The sequence below is a fragment of the Eptesicus fuscus genome, chromosome 5 (assembly GCF_027574615.1).
Source record: "Eptesicus fuscus isolate TK198812 chromosome 5, DD_ASM_mEF_20220401, whole genome shotgun sequence".
Classification (NCBI taxonomy): domain Eukaryota; kingdom Metazoa; phylum Chordata; class Mammalia; order Chiroptera; family Vespertilionidae; genus Eptesicus; species Eptesicus fuscus.
In genome coordinates this window covers 82,041,187-82,057,026 of record NC_072477.1, presented here as the reverse complement: position 1 = coordinate 82,057,026, position 15,840 = coordinate 82,041,187, and the positions used below count along the sequence as shown (strand labels likewise).

Below are 15,840 nucleotides of genomic sequence, written 5' to 3'. Positions count from 1 at the left end.
AAGCTTAAGGCTATGCCTAGATGATCAGTGGGACTGTTTTACATGTAAAATGACATGACCAAAAGCATTAGGACTGTGGGTTGGCTATATTTTTGAAAGAAGAATTTTTAAAGAAATTCAAGGCCTGGCCAGCTACAACTTTGATTGCTCAGCCCCTAATACAAGTGCTCTATCTCCAAATCACACAGACTTGGGTAAGAGCTGATTTAGTAATGCTGGTCAAAGAAAGGATATCCCAGCCCCTTTGCCCAAGGCAGTACCTTAATGAAAAAGGAAGATTTTTGCAAAGAGGAAGACATGCAAGCTTCCAGTATATCTGATCAGGAAAATTATTTCATTGTAGAGCAAAAAGTCTCACTAATCCTATCAGTTCTGATATTTGTTGACTTATATATATATATCAAATACTGCTGTATGTTTAGTATAATCCTCCCTTTTTACAAATGTGATTTTTTATTGTAGTTACTTGTTTCTCAACCATTGTACATTGTGGGTGCTGTAAATAGGTAAGTTATCTTTTAAACATGCAATCGGGATCCAGTGACTAGATGAACTTTGGGGCTGTCTCCTCTGAATAGTGGGTGAGATTATTCTGTGTATTGGGGAAAAGGATATACATGAATTTTGAGTTGACAGGATGTAAACAGTTGATTGACCTCCTTTGATGTCAGGATAGGGTAGACATGTTCCAGTTGTGGGTGAAGTGAATATAATGTAAGTGTAGCTTCTATGAAAATGTATTTGAGGTAAAAGAACAGAATTAATTGGCAGGGTCCTATTTACCCTTTGACTCTTCTGTCTTCTTTCTTCCTATAATTAAGATATGATATCTGGATATATAGCAGTTCTGCTGTGAATTTTAGATAATTAGCACAATAACAGCATCATGGGCTCCTGACACCTTTATTGAGCCGTTGAACCAACTCTAGTCCCTCTATCTCTGGAGTATCGGTTAAGAATTTTGTGAATACAGATATGTGTTCCTCATTAAAACATCCAAAATGGGAAGTTTTATTACCTCAACTTCTTTAGAAGCTCACAGCATGAAGATAGAAAGTATTCTTGGATTCCTAAAACCTATGTTAATATTCACTTAATGTTTAATTGGGAAAATCATTGAATAGTGATTGAGCCTACCACTGTCTCCTTCATTCTTCTTTGTTTTCTTCCTTATTTGTGCATTTCTTTCTTAACCAATATAAGTATTTATTCATTTAATGATCACCTATCACCTATTATATTAAAACTAGAGGCCCAGTGCATGGATTCGTGCACATTAAAAGGAAATTAATTAGAAGAAATATTTTAATATTGCTATTTGCCCTTTCTCTATAATAGAAGTGTCAACCAAATTCACAATCAACAATGACACATGCATACAATTGGAGAATTGGAGCCAGCGAGAGCTATATATATACATTAGACTTGCTTTTTGATTTAGCTAATCTTTTTCCAGCCCAGTGAAGCACTCCAACTTCTCTTTCAGGTAATTGTCAGCAACACAGCAGCAAATATCAACACAAAGCAGATTATTATTGTAGTTCACGCAGGGAGAACAAAGGGTAAAATATTTAACTGCAGCAGTGTTTGACTATATTCTACGCAGTGAGAAAACCTGAAGTCATTTTTAAAGTCCACCATTTCTTACTTCTTTTCAGTTGGGTCAAGTTTCTAAGCTTTCTAAATCTCCATTTTAGGATTCCACCGAGTCTACTATCTACCTACTCTAGGACTTCTGTGAGGATCAAATGAGATGAGGCATGGGAAAACGCTTCACAGACATTTGGTTAAAGTGTAAAATGTTTTCACCTGGGTTCTTGGGCTAAAGAAACTCCAAGGAGGCTAGTTGCTAGGGAGAGGAAGCCGGGTGTTGCTACGTGATGTCATTACCCAGCGCCCACAGTGACTGTTTCTGGGCTGGGCTGGGCTGTGGGCCGCATTTTGCACCATGGGGTCTTGGCAGCGTTGGCTGAGATTTGGTGGGGTGTCGCTCTAGGTTGATGGTGGGGCCTGTGTCCCACTTGGGGGAAGCCGAGTGTTGGTTTGTTGGTGCCAGGTCCGTGGTGCTGGCCAGTGCACATCATGGCAGCTCCTGTGTTGAGCATCTGCCCCCTGGTGGTCAGTGCACGTCATAGAGACGGGTTGGACACTTAACACATTAGCTATATATATAGACTAGAGGCTCGGTGCACGAAATTCGTGCATGGGGGGGGTGTCCCTCAGCCCAACCTGCACCCTCTCCAATCCAGGAGCCCTCAGGGAATGTCCAACTGCCAGTTTAGGCCCGATCCCAAAGGGCATCCCTCTCACAATCCAGGACCTCTGGCTCCTAACCACTCACTTCCTCCCTTGGACCTGCTTTGCTCCCTCCCCCATTTCTTTGTTCTTCCCATTTTCCTTTTAAGCTCTACCAGCTCCCCTTTGAAACTTTTCCTCCCTCCTTCTTTCTCTCTCATCCTACCTTTCCCATATATTCTTCTCTACTTAATTCCACTCTTTTAATATTTATCTACCTGCCTAATTATTCACTATCATTTATCTTTTTTCTTTTCTGACTCCCACTTTTACAATCTGTCCCCAGTACACAACTATACTTGATTTTCATTATAGCTCCCACAGTTCACTTACACATCCTCTTTCCTTCTTTAACTCTGCTCTCTACTGACTCCTTTATAAAGTTTTCCATCCCTTCTTCCCCATCTCCCCCCGCTCCTCCCTCACTCTTTTACTCTTTTTACAGGATAATTAAAAATTCTATGTTTTTCATCCTGTCTTAGTATTGACTTCTTTCCTCTCTGGTACCTGTAGCTGCCTCTGTTTGGGGACTCGGGCCCCTCTCATACCAGCTTTGAGGGGCTGAGCGATGACGCAGCTGTGTCATGCCTACCATGGCCTGCGACTCCCCTCTCTGAGTCAGGGGAGGGTCCCACCGGGCCGAGGCCAGCGTCCATCGCAGGGTCCGCTGTGTTATGTGCATGCACGTGTGCATTTGTGCATGTGAGAGACTTTACTCCCATTGCGTGCTGAAGGGGGTGACGCAGAGGCCTTTCCTGTCCCCTGGTGTGCCCGCTCCCATGCCTCGAGTGTCTCTCTGTCCACTCCCGTCCCAAATTCGCAAGTGACAGCTGTGCTTGCGCAGGCATGGTCAGGGCTGGCTTGTCCTTGGGGGGCATTCCGCCCAGGATGCGAGCCCCTGTCTGGGTTGGACTAGGCAGATGAATGGATGGACAGCTGGAGAAAGCTGCAGCAGCTTCTCTGTGGTGTGAGGGTCACCTGTGGTCTCCATGGTGGCGGGGCCGGGTCCGTACAGCAGGAGGAGACTTTGAGGTTGTCCGCTTGGGAGGATTGACCAATGTCCTGGGCATCGTGGGGCCTCCCTGTGTGTCTATAGCGGTGGGATCCCCGCGTTGTTTACCCGGTGGCCCGTCCAGGTCCAGTGCCTTACCTCAACGTCCACTCTCTGTCATCACGCCCGGGCCCTTCCTTCATGTTGGGTCCATACCCTCTCGATTTGCGTGCGTGACCCCTTCCAGGGGTCACCACTGACGCTCGCAACCCCCGGTTGTTGTCTGCTGACCGTGCCCCTAGAACTGGCCTTCTGCCATGCAGGTATTGCCCCTCGGCCCCTCCCCTCCCACCTCGGGGGGTTGGTGGCGTCCCTGGGCACAGTGCTCTTGGATGGGTCACTGTGTCGCAGGGGTGTTTGTCGGGCATGTGCACCGGGAGAAAAAGAGGAAAGAGGACTCCAGCACTGGGTGGGGGACACAGCCTCACTTCCCCAGCCCGGCGCCAGGGGCAGGGAAGCGAGCCTCATGCAAGTCCCTCTGCTGCACGCACAGCCTGTTGAACAGTTGTTACTGTGATTCCGTAATGGACAATTTGCATATTACCTCTTTATTATATAGATGGTGCTTTATAAAGGCATTTTTGCTATGCATATTATTTATATCTAGCTCAGTTTTGTTGTGAATATCGACATTGATAAAATAATGTATTCAGTTACTTTGAACTTACTTTTGTGTTGTAACTTTAATTGTTATTTTTGTTGTTGGAATTTCAAGGTTACTCTCTATATAGTAGATTTATTTAATGTATGCCTAGCAATTTGTAAATGAATGATACTCTGAAAATATGACATATTCCAACTTTAATACTTATTGAATGCTATTGTGTGCTACATATTATGATAGCAATATTTTTGCATGTACCTTTCATTTAATCTATGTGATAATCTGAAGGCTTCTCATCTCTTTTATGTATATTAAGAAGTAAAATTCAGGAAAACTATGACTAAATCAAGATTGTATTTAGTGTTATTGTCAGTGTCCCAATCACTGCAAGAACAAAAAATGATGTTGTCCCTGCTCCATGGTCTCATAGTTTAAAGGGGAAGTTAATAGGCAACATGAGAGGTGCAATAGAATCCCAGAGGAGGTCATGATTAGTCTATTTGAGGGACACTCAGGAAAATCTTTTCAAGAAGATGATGATAAGGTAGCTAAGTTTTAAAGATTATGTTACTGTTTTACCAGGTAGAGGAAGAAAGAACACTCTCTACAGAAAGAGGGCCATTCACATGCATATCAGTCAATTGTTAGTATTTCTATGTAATCAGGGCACTAGGTCCATGGAGCCAGAATAGTGGCAGAGTGGTGACAGACCACTGCAAACTAAGTGGAATGGCATTTTGAAATCCATTCTGAAAGATTTAAATTTTACTGCGCAAAAAATGTGGAAGTATTGAACTTTTAAAAATGAGGATGGAAAAGGAACATCATGAAACTTGCATATTAGAAAAATTAGTTTGGTAATGGAACAAATATTGAACAGGATATGGAAGAAATTTAAAGACTAGATAAGCTATTGCATTAGCAGAGGAAGACATTTCAGAGGTACAGTCAATAGGACTTGTGATTGAATATGTGAGGAAAATGTGAAATAAGATGACCCAAGGAATCCAAAAGAAAAACACATTTAGAATAGTGTTGGTAGAAAACGGAACACTAAATACCTATTACACAGGTAGAAGTAGGTTCTAGATCGTGGATACAGTTAATTCTTCTTAGATATAACTTTAATTGCTCATAATGCAATTTGAATATATTTTTTTCTTAAAATTCAGAAAACAACAAATATGAATGATGGTTGTTCATACAGAAGAATAAAACATTTCACATGTTAGTTATAGGTTTCTATAGTACATCTCATGTAAGGACTATCAAGGCTTTTATGGATAAATTCCTAAAATCCATTCATGATATGCTTTGAAAATTATGAGGAATTATACATGATCAAATAGAACAAGTGTTTATAACTGTAGATATTTGACTAGCTCTTGTTCTCATACTCACAAAATTCTTGTTATATTTCATGATTTCTATCAGTTTAGATATCCAATCATATATTTCTATTACACTAGTTTTACTAAAAAAAAAAAAAAAAAAAGAAAAGAAAAATAAAAGTAAAAACTTGCCCTGAACACTATTAGGATTTTAATTTTGTAAATTGATATATTCAATTAATCTATGCTTACTTTTGTATTTCAACTCTAATCATATTTACATTTGTTATTTAATCTTTGGAGGGATTATATATCTATCTATATAAAAGCCTAAGCGACTGTCGCAACCAAAACAACTGAATGGCCGACCATACAGGCTGCGTGGGGCAACCAGGCTGGCAGGGGGGTTAGTGAGGGGTGACCCAACAACTGAGCAGCAGGCTGCGTTGGGAGACCAGGCCGGCAGAGGGGTTAGTGAGGGGTGACCAAATGACTGAGCAGCAGGCTGCATGGGGCAACCAGTCCGGCAGGGGGGGAAGTGAGGGGCAACCAAACGACCAAACAGCAGGCTGCATGGGGCTACCAGGCCGGCAGGTGGGGCAGTTGGGGGCAACCAGGCTGGCAGGATTTATTTGGGGCTGATCAGGCCGGCAGGCAGAGGCGGTTAGGGATTATCAGGCTGGCAGGGAGGCAGTTAGGGGTGGTCAGGCAGGCAGGCAAGTGAGCAGTTAGAAGCCAGCAGTCCAGGATTGTGAGAGGGATGTCCGACTGCCGGTTTAGGCCCGATCCCAGGTATTGGGCCTAAACTGGCAGTCAGACATCCCCCGAGGGGTCCTGGATTGAAGAGGGTGCAGGCTGGGCTGAGGGGACCCTCCCTGCCCCCCCATGCGTGAATTTCATGCACCAGGCCTCTAATATATATATATAGTTTCTCTTTTGTACATGAGCTTTGAACCCATTGAAAAATAAGACATGCTTAAGATGTCAAAAACAAACTATTATTTCATTACACAAAGGCAAATTTAGAGAGTGTCTTTGTGTAATGAAATAATAGTAAAACATAGTATCAAAATTGGTTTGCCAACACTTCTCCAGTGGAAACCCAGTCTTCTAAGGGTTAAGTGTCTGTCTATAGAAGAGAAAGTTAGCCAGGTGGCTGTGTGACAATCAGTCTTATGGTGAAAAATGAAGGGGAAAGCCCAAATTTTTGCATGTTCTGAGCCTCTGTTAGATTAACTCTATCCACTAGAGAACCATGGACTAATTGCTATATGCCAGTTGACTAGGAGATTAGTCATACTTCTTATGGAAATAAAATGAGCAGGATTATTTTAGGAAATTACTCCTCATATAATTAAATAGGGAAGAGGCAGGAGCATTCCCCCTTAATGGTTATCCTGAGGTTCTTACTATGTTAAAAATCCTTGGCACATGTAGGTGGGTAGTGGCTCTGGAACCTGCTGCATCAGTAGGATTACCTGAGGAAAAATTATAGATATCTTACTCCGGACTTAATGAATAAGAATTTTAAGTGATACCCAGAGGATCTATAGTTTTAAATGTTCCTCATAAACTTTTGTTTGAGATAACTGTCAATTTCATATATCAATTTCCAGTCATACAAGAAGAGTGAAAATCTTCTCATCTCGATATCATTGCAATCATTTGTTCTGCCTATAACTATCATCATCACTATTATTCTAAAATTCACCTTCTGCCTGTTGATAAAAAAATATTAGGGTTTTCTCTCTTAGACTTTTCCTAAAAGTGGGTGGATAGCCTATATCCAAAGAAACACTTCAAAACTGAGTGTTCCTAATAGGACTTCAAGTAGAAATGGAGTTATTTGAGCAGAAATAAAAATAGTATGACAATTCAGCATTCCTAAAATTTGAGTTGCTTGACCAGTTTTCCATACTATCTCAGCAATAAATTAGTCAAGTTTAATCTTGTGAATCAATTATTGAATAAGAATTTAAGCTAAGCCCTGGCTGATTTGCTCAGTGGTTAGAGTGTTGGCCATTGGACCACAGAGTCACAGTTTGATTCCCTGTCAAGGACACACCTCAGTTGCAAGTTGATCCTTGTTCAGGTCCAGGCATGTGCGGGAAGCAATCAGTCAGTGTGTCTCTCTCACATTGATGTTTCATGTCTCTCTCTCTCTCTCTCTCTCTCTCTCTCTCTCCTCTCTCTCTCCCTACCTCTCTCCCTCCCTCCCTCCCTCCTCTCTTCCTTCCACTCTTTCTCTAAAGATCAATGGAAATAATATCCTCAGGTGAGGATTAAAAAAAAAAAAAAAGAATTTAAGCTAAAAACAATTTCACATGAATTTTCCTACTTGTTTTCCTAAACTATATTTTAAGGTAAGTAACATATGTTGTAATGAATGATTGATGACACATTTTTAACCTAACATTATGTTTAATGATTGAACTTAATATTTGAGATCATGAATATATAATTAAACTAATTAATTAAACAATAATTTTTAAGAATGTTGTTGGAACCATTGGTTATGCTTATATGCATGCATACAAGTCCTTTGGTTGATTTCTTACCCCCACCCCCTCCCACCCTCCCTGCCTTCTCTCTGAGGTTTGACTGTCTGTTCGATTCTTCTATGTCTCTGGATCTATTTTTGTTAATCAGTTTATGTTGTTCATTATAATCCTCAATTGAGTGAGATCATGTGATATTTATTGATAGAGCCAAATTACTGTGCTGCCCCTCCCTGTAGACTGCAAGAATGTAACAGTTGCATGTACCTGCCAATAGGAATGTAGAGAGATAGACTCAGTCCATTTTAGGCAAGCTGCCCAGTGTGCCCCTGTGTAACTGGACCCCTCACCCTACCCCTGACCAATCATGGGGGTCATAAACACTCTCCCTGCCCACTACTCGAAACCCCCTTAAAGCCTTTGTGTTGGCGAGAGAAGTTCTCTTTGTCCCCGGTGAGCGCTGGAGATGAGAGCTCGTGCTAGCACGAATAAAGGTTCTCTTGCAGTTACAGCGGGTCTTGGCTCCTTCCTGGGGGGTTTTTGGGGATTCTGAACACTGGGCATTACATTTGGGGGCGCGTCCGGGATCCCCAAGCCCCCCGAGGGACCCCCAAACCCGGAGAACCTGACTGGCCACGGTAGGTGTCTATTTTGTCTTTTGTCCCTTGTGTGAGCTCAAATCTGAATTTCTGGCAGTGCCCGAAGCGGTCTAGGCAGACGTGCTGGAGGACCACGGGCTAGAGGCATCGGGAGACGTCTCGATCCTCTTTCAGGAGGGATGTGTATGCCCCTCAGTTTCTGGGACGAGGTGGGTCGCTCCCGCCGGTCGGCGTGAGGCCGTCGTCCACGCTTCTGGTTCTGCTCCAACGCACTCGCGTTGGAAGGCTTTTCTTAAGGATCCTCTGTTTGTGTGTGTTGATTTGTTTTTGTTTTGTTTTGTGGACTCTCTTGACGGACGCTATGGGACAGACTCAAACCACTCCTTTAAGCATTATGATTGATCATTTCAAGGAGGTTAAGGGAAGAGCTAGTAACCTCAGTGTGGAGGTCCGGAAGGACCGGTGGCAAACTTTTTGTTCTAGGGAGTGGCCGACTTTTAGTGTTGGATGGCCGCCAGAGGGGACCTTCGACCTCCCCACCATCCACCGGGTGAGGGACATTGTCTCTCAGCCCAAGAAGGGACATCCTAATCAACTTCCTTATATTATTACTTGGCAGGACCTCGTGGAAGATCCGCCCTACTGGCTTAAGCCCTTTCTGCCCCCACGCCCCCCAGAGCCAAAACCCATACTTGCCTTACAGGAAACGGAGAAGGTAAAGGAGAAGAAGAACCTCACCCTGCCTTCAGCACCCCTCTACCCTGTCTTGCAGGGGGGAACTGAAGAGGAATTAATCTTTCCTCCACCGTACCAGCCCCCTAGGAACTCACAAAGGGGCAGTCCTCCACCGCCGCGAGAGGCAGAAGCGGCTCCGGCAGCAGAGAGGGGAGGAGGGGCTCCGGCAGCAGAGAGGGGAGGAGGGGCTCCGGCAGCAGAGAGGGGAGGAGGGGCTCCGGCAGCAGAGAGGGGAGGAGTTCCGGCAGCAGAGAGGGGAGGAGCTCCGGCAGCAGAGAGGGGAGGAGTTCCGGCAGCAGAGAGGGGAGGAGCTCCGGCAGCAGAGAGGGGAGGAGTTCCGGCAGCAGAGAGGGGAGGAGTTCCGGTTCCTGCGGGGAGCCCGCCCCTCACTAGACAAAGGGCTCAGAGGGAATTGCTTATCCCGGCCGCTGACTCCACAGTGAAGACTCTGCCTTTACGAGCTGCAGGGCCCCCAGATGCGGAGGGAAATCAGCCCTTTCACTATTGGCCCTTTGCCACTAGTGACCTGTACAACTGGAAGGCTCAGAATCCTAAGTTCTCTGAGAAGCCGGCAGGACTTATCGATTTGTTAGATTCTGTCCTATTCACCCATCAGCCGATATGGGACGACTGTCAACAGCTTTTGCAGGTCCTATTCACCACAGAGGAGAGGGAGAGGATCCTCAACGAAGCCCGGAAATTGGTTCCGGGCGTGGATGGAAATCCCACCACCAACGCAGCCCTAATAGATGCTTCCTTTCCCCTGACTAGGCCTGAATGGGATTTCAACACGGCAGAAGGTAAGGAGAGGCTCCGGGTCTACCGCCAGACTCTAATGGGGGGTCTCCGCATGGCTGCTAGGAAGCCAACTAATCTGGCCAAGGTAGGGAATGTTCAGCAGGAAAGGGATGAGTCCCCGGCTGCCTTTCTGGAGCGGATCATGGAGGCATTCCGTACCTACACCCCCATGGATCCAGAAGCTCCCAATAACAGGGCGGCTGTGGTCATGGCCTTTGTAAACCAATCAGCCACAGATATTAGAAGGAAACTGCAGAAGGTAGATAGGTTAGGGGAGAAGAGTTTAAAGGACCTGCTGGAAGTAGCCGAGAAGGTGTACAATAACAGAGAGCCCCCGGAAGAAAGGCAGGCTCGTGCTTCGGCGGCTGCTAGCAGCAAACAAACCCGAGACCTAGCTAAGATCCTGCTCGCCACCACCGCGGACTCTCCCGAGGAACGGAACCGCCGTCTCCGCCGACTCGCCGGCAGCCAGGAAGACGGTAAGGGGACCACCCGGGGCGGGAGGCGGAAGCTGCAGAAAGATCAGTGTGCTTACTGTAGGGAGATAGGGCACTGGAAACAAGAGTGCCCAAAGAAAACCAGCAAAAAGGGTGGTGGAGCGGATCGAGTAAAGGTTCTGGAGCTGGATGAACTGAGTGATTAGGGGAGTCGGGGTTCGGACCCCCTCCCCGAACCCAGGGTAACCCTTAGAGTGGAGGGGACCCCCATTGACTTCCTTGTCGACACCGGAGCACAACACTCAGTCCTCCGTACGCCTCAAGGAAAATTAGCAAATAAGAAGTCTTGGGTGCAAGGGGCAACTGGTATGAGCCAGTATTCATGGACTACCCGAAGAACGGTGGATTTAGGGACGGGACGGGTATCCCACTCTTTTATGGTAATTCCGGAATGCCCCTACCCCCTGTTAGGACGAGACCTACTCACTAAGATCGGAGCCCAGATAACTTTCAGACAAGGGGGGCCTCAGGTTACTGATGGCAAGGGCCACCCTATTCAGGTCCTGACCATGAGGCTGGAGGATGAGTACCGGCTTCACCAAAAAGCCTCTCCAGTAGAGGACAGCATGGACGAATGGCTGCAGGAGTTCCCCATGGCTTGGGCAGAGACAGGGGGAGTGGGGCTCGCCGCCCACAGGGCCCCAGTCCTGGTAGAATTAAAACCAGGGCAAGGCCCGGTAAGAGTCAAACAGTACCCCATGCCCCAGGAGGCCCGGAAGGGAATTCAGCCACACGTTCGGAGACTGAGGGGCCTAGGGGTGCTGGTCCCCTGCCAGTCTGCCTGGAACACCCCCCTCCTGCCAGTCAAGAAGCCTCACACGAATGATTACCGGCCAGTACAGGACCTCCGGGAAGTAAATAAAAGAGTTATGGACATACACCCAACAGTCCCCAACCCATACACTCTCTTAAGCTCTCTGGCGCCCTCCCGTGTCTGGTATACTGTGTTAGATTTGAAGGATGCCTTTTTCAGTTTGCCGCTGGCACCCCGCAGTCAACCCCTGTTTGCCTTTGAGTGGCATGATCCGGAAGAGGGCTACAGTGGGCAACTGACGTGGACCCGGTTGCCTCAGGGATTCAAGAACTCGCCCACTATCTTCGACGAGGCTCTAAACGAGGACCTGGGTGAGTACCGGAGAACACACCCCTTCCTCACTCTCCTTCAGTATGTGGATGATATCCTGATTGCAGCAGACACGGCTGAAGACTGCAAGCAGGGGACAAGGGACCTGCTGGCCTCCTTGGGGGCCCTTGGGTACCGGGCTTCTGCGAAGAAGGCCCAGATATGCAAAGAAAGGGTGAGTTACCTGGGATACATCCTGGAGGGTGGACAGCGGCGGCTGTCAGATGCCAGAAAAGAAACTGTTTTGAAAATCCCAACCCCCACCTCCCGAAGGGAAGTGAGGGAATTCCTAGGGTCGGCTGGCTACTGCCGCCTCTGGATACTGGGTTTCGCGGAGATAGCCAGGCCCCTATATGAGGCAACCAAGGAGGGAAAGGCATTTGAATGGACTGAGAGAGAAAAGACAGCCTTTGAGCAGTTAAAGAAAGCCCTCCTAAGTGCCCCGGCCCTGGGCCTGCCAGATATCACGAAGCCATTCCACCTCTTCGTAGATGAACACAAAGGAATAGCGAAAGGGGTCCTGACTCAAACCCTAGGCCCCTGGAGCCGCCCAGTGGCTTATTTATCCAAAAAGTTAGACCCTGTAGCTGCCGGATGGCCACCGTGCCTACGGATTATTGCGGCAACGGCGCTTTTAGTCAAAGACGCTGACAAGCTGACTCTGGGGCAGGAAGTCTGGATCACCACCCCACATGCCATTGAGGGAGTCCTGAGGCAACCTCCTGACAGATGGATGAGCAACGCACGTATAACACACTACCAGAGTCTCCTTCTCAACCCTCCCAGAGTACGGTTTCTTCCCAGTGCGGCTCTCAACCCTGCCACCTTGCTGCCCGACCCCGACCTAGATGCTCCCCTACATGACTGTGCAGGAATCCTGGAACAAGTGCATGGGATCCGGAAGGACCTGACCGACCAGCCCCTTCCAGATGCAGACGTCACCTGGTTCACGGACGGAAGCAGTTTCGTACGGGACGGAAGCAGGTATGCGGGTGCAGCTGTAGTCACTGAAACGGATACTGTATGGGCAGAGGCCCTGCCCTCCGGGACGTCAGCCCAGAGAGCAGAGCTTGTGGCCCTCACCAAGGCCCTGACACTGGGAGTTGGCAGGCGGCTCAACATCTACACAGACAGCCGTTATGCGTTCGCCACCGCTCATGTTCATGGGGCAATCTACCAAGAGAGAGGGTTACTGACAGCAGAGGGGCGGACTATAAAAAATAAACAGGAGATACTTGACTTGCTCTCGGCCTTATGGCTCCCTGCCAAGTTGGCCATCATACACTGTCAAGGGCACCAGAAGGCCGACGACCCGGTGGCAAGAGGAAACCGCAGGGCTGACCAGGCGGCCAAGGCAGTAGCCTTTTCTCCGATCCCCACCATGGCCCTACAGCTCCCAGACCCAGGGGACCCAGTTTTGCCAGTTCAGCCAGGATATTCCCTGGAGGAGTTACAGCGCATTAGGAAGCTTCCCCAAGCAAAAGAGGAGAAGGGGTGGTGGTATACACCGCAAGGGGAGCTCATACTGCCGGACCAGCTTGGAGTGTCCATGATAAAGCACATGCACCGGTCCACTCACCTGGGGGCACGCAAATTAAAGGACTTAATCCGACACGCCAGAATTAAGATCCACCAACAGGACATCAAAATAGAACAGGTCGTATCTGCCTGCAAAACCTGTCAACTCACAAATGCAAGAACCGGGCCGAGTGAAAAAGGAGCTCGGCTCAGAGGAACCAAGCCCGGAGCACAATGGGAGGTCGACTTCACTGAGGTTAAACCAGGAAAGTATGGCTATAAATATTTATTAGTATTTGTAGATACCTTCTCTGGATGGGTAGAAGCATACCCAACTAAGCATGAAACAGCTCAGACGGTGGCCAAGAAGCTGCTGGAAGACATCTTGCCCAGGTACGGTTTTCCCGCTGAGATAGGGTCGGACAATGGACCAGCCTTTATCTCGCAGGTAACGCAGGCAGTGGCCAAGGCCATTGGGGCAAATTGGAAATTGCATTGTGCTTATAGGCCCCAAAGCTCAGGGCAGGTAGAGAGGATGAATAGAACTCTAAAAGAGACCCTTACCAAACTGACCATGGAGACTGGCGGGGACTGGGTGGCTCTCCTTCCATATGCCCTTTACCGGGTTAGGAACTCCCCCTACACTCTGGGTTTTACCCCTTATGAGATCATGTTCGGCCGGCCACCCCCTATTATCCCCAACTTTAAAGCTGACTCTCTTGCAGAATTTGAAAGTCAAGAACTGTTTCTTTCCTTGAGAGGGCTCCAGAAGGCGCACGAGGACATTTGGCCGCGCCTCCGCGCTATCTACGAGACTGGCCCAACCCCGACTCCTCACCAGCATAAGCCGGGGGACTGGGTATACGTCAAGAGACACCGCCGGGAGACCCTTGAGCCACGTTGGAAGGGTCCTTACGTCGTGGTGCTGACGACCCCCACCGCTCTCAAAGTGGACGGCGTCGCCACCTGGGTCCATCACACCCACGTTCGGCCAGCAGACCCCTCGGCGATCCGTGAAGACTTCATCGCCCAGTGGAGCGTTAGTCGAGACCAATGCAACCCGCTCAAGCTCAAGCTGAGGCGTTCTCAACCTGCCTGATGTTGGTAACCCTGCTCGCGGCCACTCCCACCACCGGGAGTCCCCACACCCCCTTCAACATCACCTGGCAGATCATAGACACCAGCTCGGGGACAGTAGTTAACGAGACTTCTCAAATCCACCCCAGAGACACTTGGTTCCCGGACCTCTATATAGACCTTCTTATCTTCTTTCCTGACATAACAGCTGGAAAGCTTATTGGGAATCTCAGAACATTCTATTTCTATGTTTGCCCCGGGCACTCACGAGGACACACCCAGGACTCATGCGGGGGAATGGGGAACTACTTCTGCGCCTCTTGGTCGTGTGTCTCAACTGGGCACATCTGGTGGGTTCCCCCGAAAACTGACGACCTGATAACCGTGACAAGGTCGGAGGCGCCGCCTTGCCCTATGGGATTTGGGAGGTATCTCTGTAACCCCGTGCGAATGTCCTTCACAAAACAGGGGAAAAAGGCAACAGGATGGGATGCTGGAAAAACTTGGGGAATCAGACTTTACCATGAGATGAGAGACCCGGGGGCGCTGTTTACCCTCCGAGTACAGGCGACACCCCTTACCCAGAAAACCCGTGCAGGCGTGAGACCCAACCGAGTAATGGCCCTCCGGCCTGCCACCCCCCGAGTGTCCATGCCCAAGAGCACCCGGACTCCAGCTTCACAGCCCTCTACATCCCCAGTCCCTATCAGGACATCGCCTGCATCCCCTATCCCGGCCCGCGGGCTTCCGCCTGATGCAGACCCCTTGTGGAACACGGTTGTCGGAGCATTCCATGTTCTGAATGCTTCGAGGCCTGACCTGACTGAGTCCTGTTGGCTCTGTCTAGATATCCAGCCACCATACTATGAAGGCATTGCTCTTAGCGGCAAATACACTACAGCCATTAATTCCAGCTCCTGTAGGTGGCAGCAGTCTGCTGCAAGGCTAACCCTCCAGACAGTAACAGGACAGGGCACTTGTATAGGCCACGTGCCCCCAGAACAGTCGCATCTCTGTAACGAGGTCCTTACTGTTCCCAATAAGACAGTGTATCTACTTCCCCCTGAAAATACCTGGTGGGCATGTTCCAGTGGCCTCGCCCCCTGCATCCACACAGGAATCCTCAGCTCCCCGAGGGAAGGCTTTTGCACACTCGTCCAGTTGATCCCCAGACTCATATATCATACGGGGGACGAGATACTTAACAGGTTTGGCTCTGCCAATCCCAGAAGCAAGAGAGAGCCTATTACCGCCCTGACTATGGCTGTGCTCTTGGGGCTCGGGTTGGCAGGAGCAGGAACAGGGATATCATCACTCGTCATCCAGGATAAGAATTATGGGATTCTGAGGGCGGCCATAGATTTAGATATAGAAAGAATCGAGAAATCAATCTCTCATCTACAGGAGTCACTCACTTCCCTATCGGAGGTGGTACTACAAAATAGGAGGGGATTAGACTTATTGTTCATGCAGCAAGGGGGCCTTTGTGCGGCTTTGGGAGAGGAATGTTGCTTCTATGTCGACCACTCCGGGGTCGTAAGAGAGTCTATGGCCCTCCTGAGAGAAGGATTGCAGAAGCGCAGGTTAGAAAGGGAGAGATCACAGTCCTGGTATGAATCTCTATTCAACTGGTCCCCCTGGTTAACCACCCTCCTCTCTGCCCTAGTTGGGCCCCTTATAATCCTACTCCTGCTGCTGACCGTCGGACCCTACA

At 48.3% G+C, this 15,840-nt stretch overlaps 1 protein-coding gene across 1 annotated transcript; it reads left to right on the top strand.

The window, feature by feature from the left end:
* Positions 1-8,739: 8,739 nt before the first annotated feature.
* LOC129149063 (uncharacterized) lies at positions 8,740-14,148 on the top strand. The gene is given in 2 exon segments (XM_054715645.1): positions 8,740-9,384; positions 9,559-14,148. Coding segments are annotated over 2 exon segments (5,235 nt in total).
* The last annotated feature ends 1,692 nt before the right edge of the window (positions 14,149-15,840 follow it).